This window comes from Polypterus senegalus, chromosome 1 (assembly GCF_016835505.1).
Source record: "Polypterus senegalus isolate Bchr_013 chromosome 1, ASM1683550v1, whole genome shotgun sequence".
NCBI lineage: Eukaryota > Metazoa > Chordata > Cladistia > Polypteriformes > Polypteridae > Polypterus > Polypterus senegalus.
This window is the reverse complement of record NC_053154.1, coordinates 168,720,556-168,739,770: the sequence shown is the minus strand read 5'-3', so window position 1 is coordinate 168,739,770 and position 19,215 is coordinate 168,720,556. Positions and strand designations below refer to the sequence as shown.

General features: G+C 40.8%; 1 protein-coding gene across 4 annotated transcripts in view; it reads right to left on the bottom strand.

The window, feature by feature from the left end:
• The window catches only part of LOC120535065 (diacylglycerol kinase delta-like), a 135,936-nt gene extending 117,022 nt beyond the window's left edge, over positions 1–18,914 (bottom strand). For all 4 annotated transcript variants that reach the window (XM_039762600.1, XM_039762619.1, XM_039762610.1 and 1 more), the window contains exon 1: positions 17,553–18,914. In XM_039762600.1, coding sequence (XP_039618534.1) covers positions 17,553–17,681 — 129 coding nt within the window. In that variant the 5' untranslated portion in view covers positions 17,682–18,914. The remainder of the gene's footprint in view (positions 1–17,552) is intronic.
• Between the last annotated feature and the right edge of the window lie 301 nt (positions 18,915–19,215).

Below are 19,215 nucleotides of genomic sequence, written 5' to 3'. Positions count from 1 at the left end.
TGGGTTCAAGTTGCTATGTACTGTGTTGTGTTGTGTTGTGTAGTGCAGTACACATACACAACAATCCCAATCAACAACCCCCAATCCAAGTTAAACAAGGTTCATTACTTTCAGAATAGGGATCAAACCAATGATCAAGTAAGAAAACTGTTAGCAAAACAAAATCAGAGTTTAAAAGTAAAATCAAAAGACTAGTCAATCACATGATGAGCCTCTCAGGGGAATGACCTAATAGAAAATTGGAACCTGCTTATCAAGAGAAGGTAAAGAAACAAGCTAGAGCTTGGACCCTGAACAGAGGTCTTCAGTTGAGAGCACGTGCAGTTCAGCCCTTGCCCTCTTTCTTCCGCATTCACACTTATGACGTCAATTTGCATGACGTTACAATTGTGTGATTTTAAGGAAAAAATATGCACACAGCAAAAATCTGATTTATAAAACCAGGCATACACATACATTAATAAATCACAAATCACCTTGTAGATATGCATACGTGAATGTGACTCAAATGCCACCATGAAACATCCATATATGGACCATGTAAATTAACATCATACATATGAAGTCATGATGCAGAACTTCATTGGCTGGTAGAGCAGCCTCCCACCCGATGCATCAAGACATTGCCACTTGCATTCAGTGCTCCACAAATGAGAGTACAAGATTATGTGCGGCATTATTGCACCTCTCCTCCACGTTCCAAGGGTCTGGGAAAGGTGTAGAGAACCATCATCTAAATGGGTAGCCACTATCACCTGGCACATGTCATCATGCGATTGCTGTTACAATGAAAGTACAGGGGTCAGGCAGTTACCTTTCCAATAAGCCAACCATCACATACAGTACCATCACGTCTGTCAAAGCTATTTTGCTTCAGAATAAATTAATCACAGGTTGACTCAGACCGCCGAGCCACAATGTTTGCCAGTCGCATCTTGAATGACTTGTGCATTAATGAAAAGCAACTGCTCACAGTTAACAAAAGCAGCTTCATTCTCACTAGATGCCCTTATTATAATACGAGTGCAGGAAAGTGTTCTGATTAAGCCAGGAAAACCAGACACTGCTGCAAATTGCCTTTTTATGTTGGCAAACACTTAATGTAAGTACACCCACTTCCTATGAAAACTGGATGCAGCGTCTCACTGGTTGGTTAAATGGCTTCCAACACATCGGGTCTCATATAGTGAAGCGTCACAGAGATATTCATGACCCGTCAGCCAGTTCCCTGAAAGTGATAACAAGTAGACGATATAAACTTGGAAAAAGTCAAAAATGTTCTTCAGTTAAAATACACAGCATCTGCCTTCTTAAAAGTCTATATACATCATAATCATTATTTTTGAGGTGCAATATGCTAGTCACATCAATGCACATTTTAATAGCCATTTAATGATCTGAAATATTACGTGTGCGAGTCGTCATTTAGTTGGTTTGATGCACTCCCCTACTTTATTAAGGGTGTCATCGTTTAGCAGTTTCTCTGAAATGTTGCATATGAATGGGTCAGACATGCCTTATATATATATATATATATATATATATATATATATATATATATATATATATATATATATATATATATATATATATATATATATATATATATATATATATATATATATATATATATATATATATATATATATATATATATATATATATATATATATGCGCAAGTTCCCCATCTAGTTTTCTTTTATAAATCCAGTCATTTGCATGGGAAGTTGCGTGCACACATTTTGAGCCCCTTTTTGTGTATATGCAAGCTTTATACTATAAATGAGGCCCCTAGTGTTTTACACTCATGCAGCTTATTAAAGCAATGAAAGAAAATGTACAGTATGCCTTTAAATGTAAACATTCAATTTGTTCAAAGATGCAGGCACAACAGTATTAGTAGACAGATGTTTGAAAAGCAAAGTAAATAAAAAAATCCAAAAAAACAGTGTACAAATGTCATGTTCTGTAATGTTTCAGAAGTCCTTCATCAAGTCCGAAAAACGTGAGCATTCATTCCTGTCTGAAGATGTTAGAGCAGTGCACCAAGAGAAACAGTACACACTGCAAAAAGAAACCCAACATTATCAGCATGACCAGCACAAATCTCCTTGACACTAGTGTGGCTAATAAACAACCTCTCATCCCCAATTATCTAAATTAAAATAACTTGGACTGTGTCAGTTTAGACAGCTAATATTAAATGTGGACCCCTCATTCTCTCAATATGTCGCCACATCAACAACATGCCCTGGTACTGTTAAACATTCACGGCGGACTATGCAGAAAATAATCCAAATATCTGTGAAATCTAACAGTGGAGTGTTAGCCTCTTGACAGCATCTCCTTCACTTCCAGAGATGAAGATTTTTGAAAGTCCACTTTTAGCATTATAGTTCATAACTTAACACGACTGTCAGACTAGTAGTTTAAAAGTGAAGCTGCTTTGCAATTATCAGGCATGCTTTTCTTTCTGAAAATATTCTTATCTTTTCAAATGTTCAAAAAGTCCACTTTTCCACACTTATCCCACGATTATGTTCACTCGGCAGCCTTTTCAGGTTGCAGTATGTACATTAATTGCTGGCTGCGAGATCCTGTTAAAGGGAGACCCATGGGCCTCCATGCTTGAATGGGAGCATTGTGTTTGAGCACATAGCGTCTCCTTGGCCAGGAAGAGCTCGTCAGCATGACCAGCGCTAAATGTTTACTTCACTTCATCGCCCACGTCTAAAACACTTTTTGTGGTTTTCAACCCTGTGCAAGGCCAGAGATGGACAAATGTTTTTACAAGGGAGATCAGAGATGCAGCAAGTTGCAGGAGCTATACTGACCATCACACCACTAGCATAAAGGAAAGTTCTTCAAAAACATGATGAAGTCAACAGACAGATATAACAGTTTACTTGGGTGTGGCTGACATCAGCTGCACATTTTCTTTAAAGTTTGTATACATAAGGGGTGGCAAACTCCGATCCTAGGGAGCCACAGTGGCTGCAGGGTTTTTGTTCCAGTTGCTTAATTAGAAGCCAGTCCTCACCAGTAACAGGCCTTCTTTCACTTCATGGCTTGTTACTGTTTTATCTCTACCATGTCACTTCATTCTTAAATCAGATTTTTTTTTTCTCTTGCTAATGATACATGTATCATCAAAATGATATGAAGCCTAAAATGGATGGGTGATTTGATGTTCCCTTCTGAATACTTAATTAAACCAAATAGTGAATGATGAATACACACGGGTGGAAATAGAGGTAAGCTAAATGGAGAACTGCTGGTTCCTTTGTCATTTGCATCTTATTGCTAATATGGAGCGGTTAAAACAGTGAATTCAGCTGTTTAAGTCTAAAATAAGCCATTAAGGGTTGAAAATGTTAACAAGTGAGACAACCAAAATGAAGAAGAAAAATGCAACTTGAACAAAAAGTGCTTCATCAGCAATAAATGACTTCTCAGGAAGCAATCACATTCAAAAATTTGAAGCCACTGCAGCCCTGCAGGAGTAACATTACTCTGCCCCGATTTAAAGGCTCCAACTCCTAAATAACAAATAAATTAAATGAAGTTAATTAGTAACAAAAAACTAGATCATGGTTAGAATTAAAACCTATAGCCAATGTGGCTCTCTAGGATGGGAGTTGGCTACCTCCGATATACAGTTGTACTTGAAAGTTTGTGAAACCTTTAGAATTTTCTATATTTCTGCATACATATAACCTAAAACATCATCAGATTTTCACTCACGTCCTAAAAGTAGATAAAGAGTAACCAGTTAAACAAATGAAATATTATACTTGGTCATTTATTTATTGAGGAAAATGATCGAACATTACATATTTGTGAGTGGCAAAAGTATGTGAACCTCTAGGATAAGCAGTTAGTTTGAAGGTGAAATTAGAGACCGGTGTTTTCAATCAATGGGATGACAGTCAGGTGAGAGTGGGCACCCTGTGTTATTTAAAGAACAGGGATCTATCAAAGTCTGCTCTTCACAACACATGTCTGTGGAAGTGTATATCATGGCACGAACAAAGGAGATTTCTGAGGACCTCAGAAAGAGAGTTGTTGATGCTCATCAGGCTGGAAAAGGTTACAAAACCATCTCTAAAGAGTTTGGGCTCCACCAATCCACAGTCAGACAGACTGTGTATAAATGGAGGAAATTCAAGACCATTGTTACCCTCCCCAGGATTGGTTGACCAACAAAGATCACTCCAAGAGCAAGGCATGTAATAGTCGGCGAGGTCACAAAGAACCCCAGGGTAACTTCTAAGCAACTGAAGGTCTCACATTGGCTAAAGTTCATGTTCACGAGTCCACCATCAGGAGAACACTGAACAACAATGGTGTGCATGGCAGGGTTGCAAGGAGAAAGCCACTGCTGCTCGTCTGCAGTTTGTTAATGATCACGTGGACAAACCAGAAGGCTATTGGAAGAATGTTTTGTGGACGGATGAGACCATAATAGAACTTTTTGGTTTAAAATGAAAAGCGTTATGTTTGGAGAAAGGAAAACACTGCATTCCAGCATAAGAACCTTATCCCATCTGTGAAACATGGTGGTGGTAGTATCATAGTTTGGGCCTGTTTTGCTGCATCTGGTCCAGGACGGCTTGCCTTCATTGATGGAACAATGAATTCTGAATTATATCAGAGAATTCTAAAGGAAAATGTCAGGACATCTGTCCATGAACTGAATCTCAAGAGAAGGTGGGTCATGCAGCAAGACAATGACCCTAAGCACACAAGTTGTTCTACCAAAGAATGGTTAAAGAAGAAGAATAAAGTTAATGTTTTGGAATGGCCAAGTCAAAGTCCTGACCTTAATCCAATCAAAATGTTGTGGAAGGACCTGAAGTGAGCAGTTAATGTGAGGAAACCCACCAACATCCCAGAGTTGAAGTTGTTCTGTACGGGGGAATGGGCTAAAATTCCTTTGAGCCGGTGTGCAGGAATGATCAAAAGTTACCGGAAACATTTTGTTGCAGTTATTGCTGCAAAGGGGGGTCATACCAGATACTGAAAGCAAAAGTTCACATACATTTGCCACTCACAAATATGTAATATTCAATCATTTTCCTTAATAAATAAATGACCAAGTATAATATTTCTCTGTCATTTGTTTAACTGGTTTCTCTTTATTTACTTTTAGGACTTGAGTGAAAATCTGATGATGTTTTAGGTCATATTTATGCAGAAATATACAAAATTCTAAAGGGTTCACAATCTTTCAAGCACAACTGTACATTATTTGGTGAAGCCTCCCATCCTTAGGTGAGCTTACAAACATTTATTCCTGTAATGGAACCAAATTGAAACCATAAATAAAATTTTGTCCTCTCCAGAGACAAGCGTTCAAGTTAAATAAATAAATAAATAAAATAAATATTCAGCTAAACATTAAGCACAGTCTGAAAAAAAATTGACCTGGTCTTGAATCTAAAAACCATGATGGATATTCCAGAAAAGCTAGTATAAGAAATGCTGTAGGCCAATGTAAAGATAAGTCATACCTCAAGCCTCCTAAGCACAGTAACTGAAACTTTATCAAACTGATAATACTTAAAAATATTCACCATATTTATAGTTCCCTTTAGCTGCTAATTATATGTATACCACGGTGGCCAGTGTCTTCATCACATCAGCTGTACACTGCACTTAGTTTTACTTGTTGCATGCCACGGCGGTTCCGCTAACACCTTAGCTTGACGTGAGCTGAGAACACTATGCTGCACTAACATGATCTCCAACTGCATTTTCAATAATCTACCCACCTCAAGTAAACAAATGCCCAAAAGTTAATGTCCTTTTACCAAGAGCTCAAGCATTGCAGCCAAGAGGCCATGGGCATGAAAAGAACCAAAGCAGTAGTTGGCTGACAGAAAACTGACCCGCCTTCATGTTCGAGGGCTATCTGCTAAAGCTGCACACAACTCAAAGCAAACATCCTCTAACAAGCTGTAGCCAAGTATGCACTGTAAAGGCAAGGGAAGTTTGTGACTACAACAATTTAAAACACAGCTCACCTTGTTCCTGCAGAAGAAGAGAAGATGTGCCTCGTAGTCCATTTGGATCCCTCCACTTACCCACCTTGAGCCTGTATGACTGGAGGTTACAACAGCCGGCTATGGAGCGCCATGCGCATCATTGTGCAAAAGTGACACATCTGACTGTCAGGAAACAGGGCCGGGACTTTGTGGTCAGCTATCTTCGCTACACCAGCTCAGTCTGTCATGGAGCTGCTCTATCATAACACACACAAACAAGGCAGTATTGCCTGACATCATAATGCAAATGAGTCCGCTGGCAAATGTGGCTGGCATACAACAGGTTCACAGATGTTCAGCTGCACCACCTAAGCAGTGCACTCCTTTGTCGAGACACATTGAGGGCATCCGTTTTGCCAGGCAGCACAAGCCAAGCATTCCAATCAGCCCTACAGGATGACTTTAATTCAGCAGTCTATATTTCAAAGAGGCTGTCAGAGGCCCACCCCTCTTCCTTTTAGTGGTTAAAAATGAATACCATTTGCCACCAAAATGTAACCCTGTGCCCACAAAATAAAAAAAGCAAACGTTTGTTTTACACTGAAAACAAAAATATCCAGAGATTCATCGGCATGCACATTTCCAATTTAAAGAGTAGAGAGCTGCCAGTTTTGTGGAGGGTGTCCAACTCTACCACATTCAATCTAAATGACCTGCTGAAGGTGTAGAAGATCTTGCAAGTCAGCCTGGGCAGTTACTACGTGAAAACTGGAAAAGCAGCTGCATTTCCAATGACACGAAGAGGAAAAAAAAGTCACCCTAAAAAGTGGGAAAAGGGAAGTGGGTAATGGGAATCATGGCTATACCTTCAGGCAATTGCAAACTTGGCTTTTCCTGTGCAGTCAATAGAGGGAGTCTATTTTAGTGGACATGCATTTTATCTTTGGTTTCAGTAATTTGGGAACAAAGTTGGTGGTAACTGAAATTTTCACAAGAGATATGCAGGAAAGCCATGTATGTGCATGAGGGAACACCGCCATATTTCAAAGTTGTTTATATATGTTGGGAAAAGACAGTTAATAACAACTATGGCTCCAGCAGAATGAACACCTCTGAAACACTCAAAGGAAACAAGTGGGTCCAAAAATTGAAAAGATGGATACTTTATAGAAGTATCGGGCGTGCTAATTGATAATGTTCTGGACATAGTAAATTCGTCACTAGATACGGGGGTCTTCCCAGACGGTCTTAAGACTGCTGTAGTTAAACCCCTACTTAAGAAACATAATCTTGACCCCTCGGCTCTTGAAAATTTTAGACCCATCTCTAACCTGCCTTTCTTAAGTAAATTTCTGGAGATGGCAGTCATTATGCAGTTAAATGACCACCTCAATAAACATGCTATTCTTGACAAATTTCAGTCGGGTTTTAGAGCAAATCGCAGCACAGAAACTGCACTCGTTAAAAGTAGCAAATGATTTGCGGGTAAATGCAGACAGAGGCCATTTATCCGTTCTCATCCTCTTAGATCCGAGTGCTGCATTTGACACCATTGATCATAATATTCTTAGAAATCGCCTTAGTCAATGGGTGGGCCTGTCTGGCAGGGTCCTTAATTGGTTTGAATCCTACCTGACAGGGAGAAAATTCTTTGTGAGTTGTGGTAATCAAATCTCAAAGACACATGATATCCAATATGGTGTTCCACAAGGCTCTATCCTGGGTCCGCTGTTATTCTCAATCTACATGCTTCCGTTAGGTCAGATTATCTCAGGTTACAACGTGAGCTACCACAGCTATGCTGATGACACACAGCTGTACTTATCAATAGCTCCTGATGACCCCGATTCTCTTGATTCACTAACACAATGTCTGACTTGTATCTCAGAATGGATGAATAGTAATTATTTTCTCAAGTTAAATAAAGAGAAAACTGAAATCTTAGTGATTGGCAATAATGGATACAATGAGGCTATTAGAAATAAACTGGATACATTACGATTAAAAGTCAAGACGGAGGTAAAAAGCTTAGGGGTAACTGTTGACTGTAATCTGAATTTTAAATCGCATATTAAATCAGATCACTAGGACAGCATTTTTTCACTTAAGAAACATAGCAAAAGTTAGACCTCTTATATCACTGAAAGATGCTGAGAAATTAGTTCACGCGTTTGTTTTCAGTCGACTAGATTACTGTAAAGCACTCCTCTCAGGACTACCCAAAAAAGATATAAATCGTTTGCAACGAGTGCAGAATGCAGCTGCTAGAATTCTAACTAGGAAAAGAAAATCCAAACACATTTCTTCAGTTTTGATGTCACTACACTGCTTACCTGTGTCATTTAGGATTGACTTTAAAATTCTGCTTATGGTTTATAAAGCCTTAAATAATCTCGCCCCATCTTATATATCGGAATGTCCGACACCTTATATTCCAAATCGTAACCTCAGATCCTCAAATGAGTGTCTCCTTAGAATTCCAAGAACAAAACAAGAAGTGGTGAGGCGGCCTTCTGCTGCTATGCACCTAAAATCTGGAATAGCCTGCCAATAGAAATTCGCCAGGCAAATACAGTAGAGCACTTTAAAACACTGCTGAAAACACATTACTTTAACATGGCCTTTTCATAACTTCACTTTAACTTAATCCTGATACTCTGTATGTTCAATTCTTTATAATAACTATTCATGGTGGCTCTAAAATCCGTACTGACCCCTACTCTCTCTTCTGTTTCTTTTCCGGTTTCTCAAAGCATCATGATATTCCAACAATGATGGATGGATCAAAAGCCAGAAGTCTACATGACCATCATCATCAAGTCCCTCCTTGAGAATTCATAAATCCAAAGAGGACTGTTTCATTTATGTTAGGTAGAATGCCCAGAGGGGACTGGGCGGTCTCATGGTCTGGAATCCCTACAGATTTTATTTTTTTCTCCAGTCGTTTATCTTGGCCAATACCCCCAAGCCGCCTGGTGGAGCCCTACTTGCAGCATGGAGGTTCCCAGTAGACCAGCAGGGCATCATGGACAATGGAGTTTTTATGCACCGCCCTGCTGGATGCCATGGGGGCCACGAGAGGGAGCTGCAGGGAGGACCGAAGAATTCTTCGTGCCCTATGACCTGGAAGTTTGTCATAGGAAGAGCGACGGGCTTCCGGGTTGAAAAAAAAGTACTATTTACCCTGACCCGGAAGGAATAAGGACTTGTGGACTTTTGGCTAGGAACACTTCCGGGTCAGGGAGTATAAAAGGACTGTGGGAGCTCCCAGACGGCGAGCTGAGCTGGGGGAAGGGTGGCAACGCGTCTGGGAGCTGGAGGATTGATTTATTGTAGTATTTGTGTGAGTTTAATGAGTATTGTGGTGGAGAGTGTGCTTTGTGCACTGTGGCAACAAAATAAAGTCAACATTTGGACTTTTATCTGGTGTCTGGAGTCGTGGACAGGGGTTCAAGGGAGTGAGAGCGCCCCCTATCTACCACACCAGCCGTCTGGAGTTTTTATTTGTTTTTTCTGTCCACCCTGGCCATTGGACCTTACTCTTATTCTATGTTAATTAATGTTGACTTATTTTATTTTTTTTTACTGTGTCTTTTATTTTTCTATTCATTATGTAAAGCACTTTGAGCTACTTTTTGTATGAAAATGTGCTATATAAATAAATGTTGTTGTTATTTAAAAAAAAAAATAAGAATGGAAGTACATTTTTATTTTTTTTATTTTACTAAAACTGTTATAAAACCAGAGGAGCAACTCAAGTAATGTTGCAACCTCCCATTCTTTGGGGTGCTGTCCAGATGATTTTTATAGGTTTTCCACAGGCTCACATGGGACTACTCTGGTTTCCTCTCATCGTCCAGAAATATGCGGAGCAACTACTCCAAATCAGTCCTATGCATGGGAGACTGAGCCCCTGTGCCCACACATGCAGGGCAGAGCCGATACCAGACTTATAGTTGCAGTCTGGGCCAGTGCTTAAAGAGCCAAGAAGCTGCTGGTTGGCTCCCTGCTGTGGACTCACTTAGGGGTATAAAAGTTCACAGAATCCATGTTTTGTTTCAGTATATTACTTACATTTTCAATACAGCTAAAACAGGGAGTGCCCTGAAAATGTGTCATTTTAAAATTAATTGAAAACGATCAACATTGTAACAGTAAAATATATGAGGCCTTTGAATGAAACAATAGAGCTTTGTATGCAGGGCTATGAAGCTTTTACACAAAACCTTCAGCTCCAACTTCTCAGTTTATGGTACCACAGACTCCAACTAGAACTTCGACTCCTCTATTTGTAATTAGACTATTATTACTATGTTGATCGAAAGCACACAATACACAAGACACAAAGCATTTCATCACTGCCATAATGAATCATTGGGCTTCTTGTTTGTTTGCACCCTATCCTCCCACCCCCCCTCTAACCTCTTCCAATCGCGCACCAGTTTCTCTGACACATCAAATTTTGTTGCAAATTTCTTTTGCCAACTCAACAACGTTTAATTTAAAACCAGCTTAAGATTTTCTTCTGATTGAATGCTCTATCGTAAGAGCATCCCTTATATACGATGAAGGTGTATGAGGGTGTGAGATACAAAAATCGGTGCAAACATCCCTTCATAATAGTTCAGGTATTACCGTGTGGTCACACAGGCACAATACATAGAGAAAAAAAAGAAAAAAAGGCAGTGGTAATTCTCTCAGGTGGCCGTTCGCATATCATAATCTCTTGGACCAATAGCATGAGTTTTCCGCATTCAACTTACATGACCGACATTATAAAATACCCAAAATTAAACCATAAAACTAAGCCCTGAACTTAACGCGAGTATATAAAAGGTATTTATAAAATAAAACTTACAAAAGGTGGCATGGTGGAGCAGCAGTAGTGCTGCTGCCTTGCAGTAAGGAGACCAGGATTTGTATCCCAGGTCCTTCTAACATGGAGTTCTCCCTGTGTCTGCATGGGTTTCCTCCAGGGGCCTCAGTTTCCTCCCACAGTCCAAAGGTTAGGTGGACTGGCAATGCTAAATTGGCACTAGAGTGTGGTTGGGGTTGATGTGCGAGTGTTCTCCCTGTAATGGACGGTCATCCTGTCTAGGGTTTGTTCCTATCTTGTGCTCTTTGCTAGTGGAGATAGGCTACAGCCCCTCCTACGACCCCATTTAGGACTGAACAGGTTAGAAAAATAGAAAATACCTATGAAATTTTTAAAAAGTTATACTTTTACCAAAAGGCTAGAAAACAAAAACTATAGTTTAACTGCATTAATATAGTGAAATTGGAAAGTTTTATATTACAATTTACATTTAGTCAGAGAGAAAAAAAAATATTTTTTTTAAATGTACCAACTTCAGACATCCATCCATCCATTATCGAACCTGCTATATCCTAACTACAGGGTCAAGGGGGTCTGCTGGAGCCAATCTCGGCCAACACAGTGTGCAAGGCAGGAAACAAACCCCGGGCAGGGCGCCAGCCCACCACAGACTTGAAACACCCGTAACCCAATAATTGCTTCAAACTCCGACTCCACAGCCCTTTGTGGTTACTCAGCAGCAGACTCTATGCAGCACATAACTAAAGCAGTGTATGACAATGTAGGAAAAACAACCAATGAGGCAACAAAAACAGGATTAATGGTAGCTGCTGGCTCTCTCGCCACATTTCCAATGGTAAGACTGTCAAAAAAGCCCCGCTCTTCAGATATTCCCTCTTATTTTTTACGTCCTATTCCGCTGTAACTTTGTGTGCTGTAATAGTCAGGTAGTGCGGGGTGAATAAGAGTGATGGCTACTGCTTTTGACAGTTCATTTGTATGTTGAGTTTCCATATTGTTAAACAATGCAGCAACTGCAGTTATATTAAAAGGCTGGTGAGATGGACTGGAGTAACATGGCTCTAGCACATGTTCTTGAAGAAGGCTTACTCCACTACCAAGAAGGATCATTTTTGCCTGGTTCAAAGAAAGGCTGCCTAAATGTTACAGTGAGATTCTGAAGTTGCTTCAAGCATTCAAGTTCCACCAATCAACAGAAGGGTGATGTCCATGCAGACGACTAGACCCGATTGTGGTGTTAGCACTGGCATATACTACTCGTATTTGACTAATTCAGCACACTCTCATTTTTCAGTCCATTATGGTCATAACTTACACAGAAGGCATAGTGCTCCCATACACCACACCACAAGGGTACAGGAGGGTGGATGTTCATGTTTGCTCATCACCATAACTAATGCAGTCTTCCAAAAATCAACTCTGGGCAGGATTATGGGTTTCTCCTGGGTGCATTTCCATTGTAAAGTGTGAAAGAAATGAGAAGCTGCTCAATCTGAAGGATTGCTGGTTTAGATTTTTACATGCAACTCGCATAATGCAAGAAACACTTTATTTTATAGTCTACTTGTTTTTCTACACCCTGTACAATGTGCTACTTGATTTCCCACACATCTCAATTTGAGAGCCTCCTATCAAAAGATACAAGAGGATATGGTGTGTCGGTACATCCCTAGGCTCGCGCTGTGACAGTCAGCAAATTTAGATAACCTGCATGTGTGCCCAAGTTCGAAAACATATGGAAACAACTGTAGTGTAGCTTCATGTTTGGACGGCACAGAAAGGGGCCATATGAAATGTATTACCTTAGTGCTTGAATAAGCTCCAACTACCATCACACCGACTTCATAAATTAATAAATGTTAAATGCACTATAGCTCTGTACTTCTAAAGCACATTAAGATGGTGTTCACTACTGAAAGGTGCTGTAAAGAATATGTAGTAGACTCCAGCCCTGTAACCCTGAGCTGGATTAAGTGGGTTCAAAATAGACAGATGGCAGCTGTAGCCCTGTATTTATGAAGCACCACAGGGTGATGATCACTACTGAAAGGCACTTTATAAAACAAGAAAAAGGTATGCTTATTGCCACAATAGGTTCTGGCTCCTTATAATTTGAAAACATGGGCACCTATTTATGCCCATTTTGATGTTGCTACATGTGACCCTCAGATTACAAACAAAGGTCTGCTCCTGTGGGCATTCATGTGAACTTGAACTGAAAATGTCTGTTAATGAAACAAATTGGCAAAATGTATAAAGCTTTACCACTTACTTTACAGAAAAAACATTTCAAACATCAAAAAATAGAATAACTAATTTTAAAAATCACAAAACACAAATAATTTCTAGAACATTAGAACACTCTAGATGAGAACAGGCCATTCAGTCCAACAATTCTCGTCAGTCCTATCCACTTATTTCTTCCAAAAAAAATCGTCGAGTTTTGAAAGTTCCCAACATCTTACTGTCTACCACACTACTTGGTAGCTTAGTTCAAGTGTCTATCGTTCTTTGTGTAAAGAAAAACTTCCTAATGTTTGTGCGAAATTTACCCTTAACAAGTTTCCAACTGTGTCCCCGTGTTCTTGATGAACTCATTTTAAAATACAAGTCTCGATCCACTGTACTAATTCCCTTCATAATTTTAAACACTTCAATCATGTCAGCTCTTAATCTTCTTTTGCTTACGCTGTAAAGGCTCAGCTCTTTTAATCTTTCCTCATAATTCAACCCCTGTAGACCTGGAATCAGCCTAGTCGCTCTTCTCTGAACCTTTTCTAGTGCTGCTATGTCCTTTTTGTAGCCTGGAGACCAAAACTGCACACAGTACTCAAGATGAGGCCTCACCAGTGCATTATAAAGCTTGAGCAGAACCTCCTGTGACTAGTACTCCACACATCAAGGCTCTATATAACCGGACATTCTGTTAGCCTTCTTAATGGCTTCTGAACACTGTTGGGAAGTTGATATTCTAGGTTGTACCACTGGTATATACTGTATGTGCACCTTACGGCCTTTACATTACATTTACTTATTTAGAGAGAGGTCGTGAGCCTGCACTGATACGGCGCAATGCCACACTCACCACATGACGAGCCACCTCAGGATCCTAAGTGCAGCCGTGCATTGGGCGAAACCTCACTGCAACAGTGCGTTTTTTTTTTACGGTACCTGGAATGCCAATCCTGCCACTAACCCCGGAGGTTTCCCTGCAAGTTGGAAGACTCGCTTGCAGGGCTGAATACAGATTAACGTTACCTTGAGGACAGAGTAATTGCAAGTTAAGGGCCTTGCTCATGGTCCAACAGAGTCGAATCGCATGTGGCATTTACGGGATTTGAACTGACAACCTGCCGATTCCTTTCCGATTTCAGCATAGATCCCTAGCCTCAGAGCCACCACTCCAACCCATTACTTATTTAGCTTTATTCAAGGCAACTTACAACATTTATGATACAATTGGTTACATTTCTTTTGGTTTTCCAATTCGAGCGCAGGCAGATCAAGTGACTTGCTTATACTTAAACAACCTGCACTTTTTGATCATTTGTTTGGCACAGACCTCAGAGTTGGTGGCATGAAACATCTCCATTAACGGAGGATTGTGAGATACGTGTGGTCTTTTCGGAGGAATCCCGCAGAGTATCTCTTCCCCTTCCCAGTGACTACACTTCCTTAGGTGACACAGCAAGGATGCACACATACGACACAGAGAATTACAAGTAAGCAAGTCTTACTTCGCCGCCGTTGACCAGCTGCTCACTTGTGGCCAAGCGTATCGCATGGCAGTTACATTCAGTGACGCGTACACACGAAAGTAAGAAATGACTTAAAATGGTGACAAAGTATGTGCTGTACTGTACTAGGCCTCCTCTTTAGCGACAGCTGCAGCATATTCATTCATATCAAAACGAGTTGGCTTTGCCTGCCAGTACAAAATGGAATGCACTAAAAGAAAATTAATTTAAATTCAGATGAAAAGAAAGCATTTGGAATTTCTTGTACTCCTTCATATCCACAGAATAACCGTCATGCAAGACTGCGATAACCCAAGACTCATCTGTACTTGACTGCTGGGTATTCAGCACTTTCTATGAGAATTACAAATGCCAGTTTTGCAGCTCCAAATAAGGATTACACAACAGGAAAGTATACAAATGAAGAAAATTTGAAAAACATTGAAACAGATAAAATTGTGGGTATTAAGACTTTTTTTTCTTGGAATATTAATTTGAGCAATATGGACAGGTATGTCTGTAGTGTATTTAGGCATGGCGTTAGATATCCCTGAATTTTGCTTAGCCGAACTCTTGCATGGATTCTTTGAATCAGCTTTTATTTCTATTACGCCTCAGCATTCCAATATTCCCACCCCCCTCCCATTTCTTCAATCTTTCCAACTGTCAGGCAGCAACCTGCTTTCTAATTCTGCATCTTCAGGGAGACGTAAAAAAAAAACTCTTGTCCTGTACCTTTCTAGCCACTGAAAGACGTCAATGCATTTTACCTAACCATCAATTTTTTGGGGTTCCTCGTTACTCAAGACTAATTTATAACCTCAATACTGGGAGTTGTAGTTCTCTTGGAAGGTATGGCGTATCGAGCAGTAAACTGTGAATAAACTCAAAGCAGATGTCAACTGTCGTCTTTCTCTGGGTTACTTTAATATAATATTGTTGGTAACAAATCACAAGAGCAGCTCAAACTGAGAAAGTGGATTTATTAATTTAAGTAATGAAACGGAACTATAAAATTAAAATGTGTTCAAGTAAAACCCTACTGCCCCCACTAGAGGTCTTTACTCAGGTCTCACCCGCTTTCTCCAACTTGCATCCTTACACCAGACTGATTTGTTTCCAAAGGGGGATTGAAAACATAATCCCATGGTCCCCCAAGTCCCACTGCCCCTGGTACCATCTAAAAAGGAAGCACAATTTCACACTTGCTCTCTGTAAAGAGGAGCAGGAGCCCAAGGGTCTGATGTGGTGTTCCTCTGCTTCCCTTATTATTTCAGGAAAACCCGAGTTACATTTGCTGCAGACTATACTCTTGGGGTACCCTGAAGTGTTAGTGGATTACCCCCACACCGGCATCAGCTCATCAAGTGTCTCTCCAATGGCCAGTTTATATTTCTCTCCCAATGAACACCTCCCTCACTCTGTGCCACTTGAATACCCCTTGTGCCAACCCATCTTCCTGTCACACACACACTGCATATTTATTTATAATAACATTTGAATAAATGTTTATACTTTTACTTCCATCATTTCTTGTTATGCCCTATTATTATGAATTCATCTTCATTCACAGGAGAAAATAAAGACAACAGAGCAGTTAATAAATGAATCAGAGACAAAAAAAAAATGAATTTGAAAGCACGTGGAGACTCTAGGCAAAGGAAACCAACACTGTCCGACTGCCCCGTACAGCTTGCTATTATTGGCTGCCAACAGCACCGCATTCACCCTTGCCATTCCCTCAGTAAAATGAGCTTCCGTTAAGTGGAAATGACAAACTAGATTAAAAACAAAACTACCTTGGGGGAGAGAAAGACAGCACAACCAGCAACTCAACAATTAGGTGTTTTAATTTATGTAGATATGGAAATACACACACGCATGTATACATAAAACAAATGTATTTTTAACCACGCTCAGGATAAAGCAGGTCTGGAAGATGCATGGATGGATGTGTTAATGAAATTATCCTGTTTCAAATGGCTCCTTTTCTTGCCTTCAAGCTGTGAACACTAAAACTGGCGGTGACTAAGCAACAGCAGAAACATTCTGTTTGTACCAAACTATAACAAGACACACGCCTTGTTGGTCTACACGTCAGCACTTTAGGATGTTCTCTCTCTAGCAACCCCATCACCTCAGGTTGTCCAGGAGCTACCACTACCCTGTATAAAAGGTAGAAACAGAAATAGGACTTGAATACTCCTCCATGGGCGTGCCTTAACCAACCCAGACCAGGGATGAGTCTAGAGGTGCCAGTTGCCCCAGCATTCTCTCAACTACCCTCCAGCAAACTATTGGGGTGGAAGACATTCTGTCACCTGTGCGAATGAAAATGGCAAACCAGATCCTTCACACAAACACCCCTTCAACTCCACCAGCATAGAACTGCTGGGCTTATCATGTACACATGTACTCGGCCACCACCTCAGACTGACGCTTTCTCATTCCCTTGTTATGGGAGTCCCAATACATCCCTTGTGGACTGATGACTGAGTTATAAGAGCTGAATGATAGCCGATCAAAGCGCGACCCACGCAGCCACCCATGGACAACAGAGCTCCTGTGTAAAGTGGATCGAAGCCCCTGCACGCGCAGACACTCAAGCCGATTGGAGCCCCGATGTAATCAACAGTCCTGGGCAGAACGGAGCCCCTAATCAAGTCGATCGCTCCAGCAGAATGCCACCCGAACACTGATCTGAACCGCAGTGTAATCAATTACCAAAGACCGATCGACTGAGATTAGTTCTCATTTAAATGACCTACCAATCAGCTGGCTGCAGACTTCAATGAGAGGCTGCATTTCGACTCCAGGGATCGTATAAGCCGGGTTGCTGGCATCTCCTAGTGACAGGCCCTGTCTGGCTGAAAAGCTAGCCGGGTTGCTCGGCTGCAGAGATGCAAGCTTATCCAAGGCCTAAATCGCAGTCTCCAACCGGTGCCCCCTAAAACAGCACGCCCCCTAAGAACCCATGCGTTAACACCGTACCTTGCTGCGGATCTGACCAGAAGTGGACACCTTGCGGATCAGCTTCTGCGGCGAACCGGGCTCCTGTTCCGGCTCGCTGTCCGAAGATTCCTCCAAACACCGAGCCGCGGCCTCAGCTCCAGCCGCCATACCTTCCACTCCGCCAGCTGCTCTTAAGTACGGGCTGCCAGCGACCCCTGGCGGACCCGTAGGACCACTACAGGATAATTGCGCCCTCTGCCGGCCAGTGGGCGACAAAAACTTTAAATTCCTTTTAATCAATTTCAAAGCCTGTACGAAGTAACACTGGGCGCAAGGCAGGAAGCCCTGGACAGGCCACCAGTCTGTCACAAGGGAACACGCACGTCCACACCTTTTATTAGCCTCAATTCTAATAACCTTTCTGGAATAAGCAGTGGAAAACTTACACAGACAAGTGGGAACGTGCAGCTTGACCTCAACAAAGACTGGGCATGAGATTCCAACCCAGGATGCCAAATCTATGAAGATACAAACACTAACCTAAGAGGGAAAAAGAAAATTGTAAAGTGTTATGCAGCATACACAATTTCCAGTTAAAATCACCTGCAAGGCATACGGATGAGAGAAGAAACTGAGCAGCCCAGAGAAAACCCATGAAAACAATGGGAGAAAGTGCAAACTATACACAAGATGGGATTTGAACCACTGAGGAGTTGTGCTGGCCTTTTTTTATACCTTACTGAAGTCAAAAGTGTAATTATTTGTTAATCTGTAATATTATTTAACTTGTCCTCTGATGGGCTGGCACCCTACCATAGGCTGCTTCCCACCTTGAACCCAGTGATACAGGGTGACCCCCTCAACTCTGACATAGATTATGTGGGTCTGAAGGTCTACATTTCTAGGTATGTATGTATTATGCACATTATTATTAGCGACACAGTAGCGCAGTAGTTGTCTCATAAGCTGTGGAAGAATGACTTAGAATCCCATCCAAGCATGAAATCACAGTGCCAGCCTTGTTTTAAACTTGCTTCTTCTAGGACCATTTATGGGTTTTCTGTCTTATGAACCAAAACAGATTTATTCAGCCAACTCGGATATTATATTGTTATTATTAGTCTAGCCAACAATTCCTGTTTGAATTTGACATAATTAATTCTTCTCTGGTGTTAACTTATCCCTCTTTGTACTTAATTTTTCTTTGTAGTAATGTGTTATTCTTTTGTACGATATCATTACCATCAATTCTTCAATTTCCCAAACTGCTCCGGGTCCACCCCACCAGCATACAGCATAAGGCAGGAACCCAGAGCCTTCTGGTAATCATCATCATCATCATCTTACAGTGTTGGGCCACACTTTAGTTTCTTTTGCTCTTAATATGTGTTTGCTCTTCTCCCTGTGTTCATCCCTATGTTCAGACAGACCTGTGTCTGTGAAATGTCTAAATATTAGGGCATTGGCTGAACTGGTAAACATGTACTGCTGTGTCTTGTGGTCTCTGACTGAATGATGTGAGCTATACACAGAAAACTAATTAATGTGATATTACCACTGTAGGAATAAAATCTCACATTTTACCAGTATACTATTCTATTCAAGTCTTTATTGTCATGTGTACAAGTACCATGTACAATGAAATACTTGCTTACATGTGCCCCTGCAGACAGTGAACATAGACAAAAAACACACAATAAAT